This window comes from Notamacropus eugenii, chromosome 3 (genome assembly GCF_028372415.1).
Source record: "Notamacropus eugenii isolate mMacEug1 chromosome 3, mMacEug1.pri_v2, whole genome shotgun sequence".
Lineage (NCBI taxonomy): Eukaryota > Metazoa > Chordata > Mammalia > Diprotodontia > Macropodidae > Notamacropus > Notamacropus eugenii.
In genome coordinates this window covers 15,126,083-15,133,581 of record NC_092874.1, presented here as the reverse complement: position 1 = coordinate 15,133,581, position 7,499 = coordinate 15,126,083, and the positions used below count along the sequence as shown (strand labels likewise).

The following is a 7,499-nucleotide window of genomic DNA, read 5'->3' as shown; positions in this document are numbered from 1 at the left end:
CCTAAATAAATCTATCTCAGTTAGAGGACTGGGCACTGGGAGAGATGTGCCAGTGACTTCAGGGACCCGCAGGCCCCAAGCATGAGCCACCCACACAACCATTTCAACCCAGATGGAGGAGCCATTACCTTATAACATGTGAATCCCAGAACCCTTTGTGCATAGGACCCAGGACTGTCATCTAGCCCACGCCCAAGGAAGTGTCTCTACTACAGCAGGTGAGCACACATTCAGCCTGGGCCTATACAACATAGGTGAGTACCAGGCCTGAGACAGCACCTGGAGGTGTGCACAGCTCTGATGGCCTGGAAGCCTGACCTGACCCTGAGCAGGGGGTGGGGAGGGCCTTTTTGCCACTTCTCGCTATTGCTCTTGGGCTCAAACCACCAAATTCATCACTCTTTCACATGACAGCTCTTCAAATACTGGAAGAATGCTACCGTCCCCCCAACCCTACACTCCCAGGATTATCTTCTTTAGGTGGAATGTTCCCACTTTTTCAAGCAGCCTCATTCAACATGGACTCAAGATCCTTCACCCTGCCAGGTGCCCTCCTCTGGATGCTCTCCAGCTTAGCAATGTCCTGCCTAAAACATGGTGCCCTAAAGAGAACCCCTCCCTCCCCTCCCAGCAGGCCCAGCTATCTCCTCCCCTAGACCTCTCTGTGGTCTGCCAGGGTGGTGTTCAGCTATCAGCCTAATAACATTCCTGTGGCTTTTTCTAATGAATTGCTGGCCAGTGCCTCTCACACCTTGGGCCTCAGTCTCCCTCTGCACTCCAAGTCTATTGGCTCACAGAACAGAGCAGGAATGGGCACCCCGGCCAGGGTTCTCTTCCTCACCCCATGGGCATGGGCCAACTGTACAAGGCAGTACTGAAGAGGGATAGGTTTGATGTCTTCACTGAAGTCCTCCCTGTCCACTGCCCAACCATGGTTGAGCTTCCTAATTTCCATTGGTAAAAGCAATGCAAACAATGAAGAAGGAAGACAACCATTGCAGACCTCATCTACTTTTAGTTTCTGAGTGTTGGAGCTGTGCTTGGAGCAGCACAACTCCACCAACATTAGGTGCCTACTGTGTGCACTGGGGGTGGTACCCAGAGCTCAGTCCTGGGCCCTGGGCTTTGCTCTTTTACCCTAGCCCTCTTTCTTGATGACCTGCTCAGCTTCCAGGGGTAGACAGAGCTCTATGAAAATGACTCCCAGGTCTCTACATCCAGCCCCAGTCTTTCCCCTGAGCTTCAGTCCCACAATGCCAAGTACCAGTCTGTTGGATGCCTCAACGTGGATGTCTCAGAATCATCTCAAGCTCAACATACCCAAAACAGACTTCTCATTCTCCTTCTCCAAAGCCCCTGTCCTGTGCTGGGAATAGAAGGATGATAAACCAATCCAGTTCCTTCCTCAAGGGACTTGTTCTAGTCAAGGAAACAAGACTCATACAGTTATAGCTATGGTTCAAGAATGTGGCCTGTGAGTAGACAGATCAAATGTTGAGGGGTGTATGGAAGCTGACCCATTTCTGCCATAGGACAGGGAAGGCTTCTGGAAGGAGATGACGTTTGAACAGACAGATATGGGAGGGGGATGAGTTGGAAAGAGAAGCCATTTTGAGTCTGAAAGGACAGCAAGAGGAAAGGCCTGTAGAGGGGTGAAGGCCCAGGGAGAAGAGGATTGTGATAAGCCCAGTGTGGCTGAAATACCATTTGTCCTAGAGAGCAGCTGCAGACAGGAAGAGGAAAGGCCTTGAATGTCAGGGCAAGTGTAGGAAGTGTTCTAAAGTTTATATTCATCACTGGAGTTTATTTCCAAAACACACCTTCATTTCTCCACCATCCCAGGGAGAAAGAATAGTACCAAGACTACGTGGGACTGCTTCCATGAGGGACCACCACATTTATTAGTGAATGTTCCTGCTCTGGATAAACATACAGTCTTTAACTGCTATCAACATTCTCTCTGCCCCTCTCCTGCATCAATGTTTAGTAGGATAAAGAAGCCTTTCCCAATTCCCTCCCAGGCAGCATTATGAGAAATGTACCCATGCTCATTGGCTCATAGCAGAGGCCTAAACTGGAGGAAACTGGGGGCAGTGAAGTGACTTGTTCAGGGTCATACAACTAGGGAGTGAGAAAGGATCCAAATTCGGGTCTACGGATGCCAAGGGATCCATTTGGGAGCCATGGGCTAGAATCCCTGCCCATCCCGGCACCGGAGCATCACCTGTTTCCCAGCCTCGGGTAGGGTCTGTGTGCTGTAGTTCTTTGCTCCCCGGGAGCAGGAGTCTGGTTTCCTGGGCTCTGTGTATCCCCCCAGGTAAGCTCCCTGCGGACAGGGTCTGTTCACTTTGACCTCGGCATCTCCAGCACCAGGAGTGGGCCTTTTGTTTTAAACACCCACAAATGCTGGTGGGACGCAGAGCGCTGGACGGGGGAGTCACAGGGCCTGGATTCGAATCCCAGCCGGGCCTCCCACGGCCTGGTGACCTTGGGCAAGTCAAGGTCCTTGCTGGCTCCAATGCCCGCAGGCTGCGACGCGGTGCCCGGGCGCTTCCTGCCCAGGGCCGAGCCCAGCGGCGGGAGAAGGGCGAAGGGAGGTGCGGGGCGGGCGCCCCATCTTTGCCCCTCCCCCCTCCCGGGCCTGCCCCTCCCCCTCCCCGGGCCCGCCCCTCCCCCCGGGGGCGGTACCTGCTTCCGCATGTTGTTCATGACGCCCATGAAGCTCGCCAGCAGCTTGGCCTCCTCCCGGGCCGCGAGCTTTTTCTCGGTTTTCTTCTTGTTGCTTTTTTCCGCGCCGGACGCTGCCATCCTCCCCGGGCACACGCGCGGCACGACCCCGCGCGCACGCGCACACGCATCCACACGCACGCACACACTCACACTCACTCGCGCAACCCCGGGAGCAGCAGATGGAACGCCCCGGGCCCCCGCCCCCGCCCTTCGGCCCGCCCCGGGGCCCCGCCCCCTCCCCGGGCCCCGCCCCTCGGCCCGCTGGGCTGGGCCGGCCGAACGCGAGCCCGGCCGCCGAGTCTGCGCACAGGGGCTCCCGGAGGGCCGGGGAGGGAGGGATGGAGGGATGGAGGGGAGGGGAGGCCCCACGTCACGGCCGGGCGCGGGCCGCGCCAGCCTGCACCGGCGCCCGCCTTCTCCAAGTGGGGAAACTGAGGCCGCTGCGCCATCTGGTGCAACCCACCCCATTTATGGATAGGGAAACTGAGGCAGAGGAGACGGTGCTTACACACAGTAACCTAAGTAGGGCAGAAAGGGCCCTTGGAGGCTGTCTGGTCCCGCTCTCATTTACAAATGGAACACGAGTCTCCCGAGTTCCAGAAAGATCCAGCCCATTTCCCACCATGTGTCACTGGTAGCTTCTCCGCCTGCAGGTGAAGAGGGGAGGGTGAAAAATTGGAGTCCGGGGTCCTCGGTGGACTTCCAGTGACAGCCACTCAAATTCAGGGAAACGGAGTAGATCACGATTTTGTTTTGGATGTTGAGATGAAGGCAATTGGATGGAGGGATCAAAAAAGATCCTGAGAAAGGAGAGGAATGTCAAGTGGGCTTTTTCCAAAGCAATGAATCTTCTCCTGAGCTAACAACTTTCCAGTCTGCTTCCCTCTGGTTTGGAACCATGAGTAGCTTTCCTATCCCTAATGAATATTGGTATGAACGTCATATAGGGTGTAAGGCAAAAGGCAGGGCGTATAGGAAGGGCTGGTAACACTGAGGATTGGCCCCATGAAGCACTGGTTTTGGAAACAGAGAGTCAAGGTTCAAATCCTGCTTCTGATACTTATGATCCATGTAACTCTGGACAAGTAACCTAGCCTCATCTGTAGAATGGGAAAGTCGGACTCGAAGCTGGGGGCCTTTCCACATCTAAATTTATTGTGGGAAATTACAGAGAGTGGACTTTGATGCAGTCTAAGGAAATGCAGCTTAACTCAAGCTTTCAAAAAGTGGGGTAGGACACACTACGTGGGAAGTTAGATAACTCCTGCTCTCAAGGTTTCATCCAGGAATTGGATAACTGTAGTTCAGGTTGGCTGGAGGAGAAGGAGGCCCAAGAAGCCCCTTCCAATCTTGAGATGATAAGAACCAAAGACTTTGTAAAATCTATGAAATTCCTAAAGCCACTAGATGTATGTGAGGATTAGAACTACAAGGAATGCATGCCTCCCACCCCCATCTCAGTCAAGGAACTATATGGTTTCAGAGTCACACCCACTGGTTACACCTTCTAGGCAAGTTTCATGTAGATAAGCTCAAAGATCTCAGGGCATAGCCTGTGCTCACACATTGTGTGCACCCCCATAAAGCTCCAACCCCTCCCCTTGCAATACTAAAAATTGTATTGTAAAACCCATGGTTTTGTCCAGTGGGCACCAGTCTTAACCAGAGCAGACCAGCCAGCTTGGTCACTAAGGCTGACTCACTATTGGGATGGTGGAGCCCACCTGACTCTGCCCAAGGGGAGCCGGGATCCAGTAACCTTAATGGAGAGATTCTGTGCCCCTGGAAGCATAGACAGCTCCAGTCATACAACTCTGATCAGTCTTGCCCAACCCTGGCCCTGGGCCTTTACACCTGCCTTTACAATAAACATTGTGTATTGGGCATCACTCTTCATTGGACCCCAATTATTCACTGCACCAGCACATCAAATTTTGACAACTTAGGAGGCACATGACAGTTGTCTTAAAAGTGTTGGAAGAACCTTATGTCTGCTGGACCTTATAGGACAGAACTGGGAATATAGAGTAGAAAGTAGGGAGACATAGACTTCAGCTTGATATGTGGAAAAGCTTCCTAACAGTTAGAACCATGAAAATGGGTTGCCTTCGAGATCATGGGGTCCTCTCACTGGAGATCTTCAAGCAAACATGAGGGGTCAGAGCTGATTCTTGGGTAACAGCAACCTGGACTGAAGATGCAGTCTATCAGAGACCCCTTGGGAGGAAACGTCTCCCTGCTGAAAATGTAAGCCAATGATACATTTTCCCCTGCCTACTATGTATCAGTCTCCACACTAGACAACCTAGAAGATACAAGTAACAAAGTAGGTGGGGAGCCCTTTGAGTTCGCTAAAGGAGATAGTATAAAATTTAGACCTGGATACCTCAAGAATCTGGGGTTTTCTCGTTGTGAGTGCTCCCTTTAGGACATATCAGTAAAAGTATTGTTTGGATGTTTCTGTAGACAATTTAATGCACTGTAGCCATACAGCAGATCTGGGGAGGAACATCATCTGATGCAGTTTTCTGATCTGGATGCTCCTTTAAGCAGTCTTCAGCATAGCATCTCAACATCTTCTTCCCTTTATCTTCTTGTAGAAATCCAGGTGTCCAATCTCCTACAAAACTGACCTTAATACAATTTTAGATGACCATTCCTAAGCTTTATACACTTATCACTCTTACAAAATCAAAATTGGAACTTTGGCCAATTTGGCCATGTTTAAGAAATTCACATTAGAACCTGGCTTTTACATTTTACATGAATTCACTATTCATTTCCCCCATCAGGAAGATGAGATTTCACTAGAGTCAGTAACAGGCTCCAGTACTTACATAAATACAATAAGTAATCATTTGGAACACAGTACATATCACATCATAAAACAATTCCAGCTTCTGGTCATGTGATGCTTCTTTTAAAGCACTTACAATATAGACCACAAACCATTTTTCTTTTAACATTAACCAACTGAGACAGAATAATAATAGCTATGTAGGCTAACCTCACAAGATCTTGATCTGATGGTCTCCATAATATTACTAAGAATTAAAGGACCCTAACTTATTGTTGTTGGTCTAAAATCCTAAGCCTAACAGCTTAATTGAGACTTAAACTCAGATATTCCCCTACCAACAATCTATCATTTAATAGATATGGTATTAAGCTTACAAAACTATTGATTATAGGAAATTGCTACTAAGAGTAGGGACATTGTAGGGAAACAACATTTCCCTAACTTCATGTCAATTCCAGGCAGGAGTAGATTGTCAACTGGCATTTAGCCAGGCTTAAAGTCTACCAGATGTCAATGGGGAAACTGAGTCAGGAGAGTCCTACCTCAGTTCAGACTGAACAGTTGCTTTCCCAATCTTCCCATGAGATCACCCCCTTGCAGTTCATACCAGCATCTCACAGGCTTACTGGCATCATGGATCAGTGGCTCAGATCACCTTTCTAGGAGTTAGACTTAGAAAGACAATCAGTTAATAGTCCCACAAAATCTTAAAATAGCAAGCTCCAATAATCAGTTTTAGATATGACTACAATTTCACATTGGCTAAGGAACATCTTTTGAAGCAAGTCCTAAGTGGCTTACATGCCTTTCTATACATGTTCTAGTTCCTGATTAAATAAGAATCATAAAATCAAATTTGCCATTAAAACCTTAAGTTATTGGTCTAATAGATTTATATCTGCTTCCCAAACTACTGTCCCCTTCTAACCCTGCTCAATTGAAAAGAATGAGCTACACATATGATAAGTTCAAACACTAATTTCCACTTGTGTTCATGAAATGAACTGAAATCAAAACAAACATTGAACTTTTCCATCAGTGCCAAATATGACCAGAGGCTACCTGCCTCTAAGAAAATTAGACTGAGATTCTTTCCCCCAAACTGAAGATGTCTCTGATTTAGTCTCAGTAATTAATTCAGTCAATTGTTTTAATACTAATTGCTTTTACATCATTTTGTAACATGTAAAGACCTCATTCCAAGTTGGGACCTTTGTCCATTACCCCAAGAGTTTTAGTCCCATTTGCCTAAAAGACTCTGGAAAAGAACCTCACCTTGAAAACTCTTCGGCTTTCCCCACATGAACTGGCTCTCCTAAGGCCCGTTCTATCATTATACCCAAATCTCTGTTCTACTTCCCTCTCTTGATCCTATCAATTCAAATCTCCAGTTTACTGGCCACTCTCATCAAGACCATTCCTGGAGCCCCCAGACCACCTGGGGCCACCCTTTCTCAGTAAGGAACTCCTTCCGCTGAGTCCCTCTGTAGAGAAGGTACAATTACAGTTAACTTTAAATCCCAGTCTTGATCTATGGAACAATGATACAACATCACGTATATACTTTGGTTTCCTTTCCTTTATCTAATTATTCCCATTACATTCAGAAAGAATATTCCCAGGGATTTTATCTTACATCTTAGATTTAAATTTGTCTTAAAATCCAATCACTGAAGACCATTTCTATACATTTTTAAATTCTCACCAAAGCCAGTTCTTTATACAATCTCCTCAGCTGCTGGGGCTGTACTTTTTGACTAGCCTGAGGACTGCTCCTTTCCACAAATATACACATAATGTACCAGCTTTAGGTTTTAGCATTAGAACTATAAATGGCAAACTTATAATTTTTATAAGTGATAACAAAATTGTTTTAGCTGTGAACACAAACAATAAATTTCAGATGACATCAATTGCATTTTCCTATCATATAAAAATTATTGACAGAAGGATGGGCTGTCTTACCAAG

At 47.7% G+C, this 7,499-nt stretch overlaps 1 protein-coding gene across 2 annotated transcripts in view; it reads right to left on the bottom strand.

The window, feature by feature from the left end:
* KLHL7 (kelch like family member 7) overlaps nucleotides 1-2,941 on the bottom strand; it is a 53,598-nt gene extending 50,657 nt beyond the window's left edge. Inside the window, exon 1 of one of the 2 annotated variants that reach the window (XM_072650910.1) lies at nucleotides 2,689-2,941. In XM_072650910.1, the coding sequence (XP_072507011.1) occupies nucleotides 2,689-2,808 (120 nt within the window). In that variant the 5' untranslated portion in view covers nucleotides 2,809-2,941. The remainder of the gene's footprint in view (nucleotides 1-2,688) is intronic. The other variant, XM_072650912.1, reaches the window with a different exon arrangement.
* Between the last annotated feature and the right edge of the window lie 4,558 nt (nucleotides 2,942-7,499).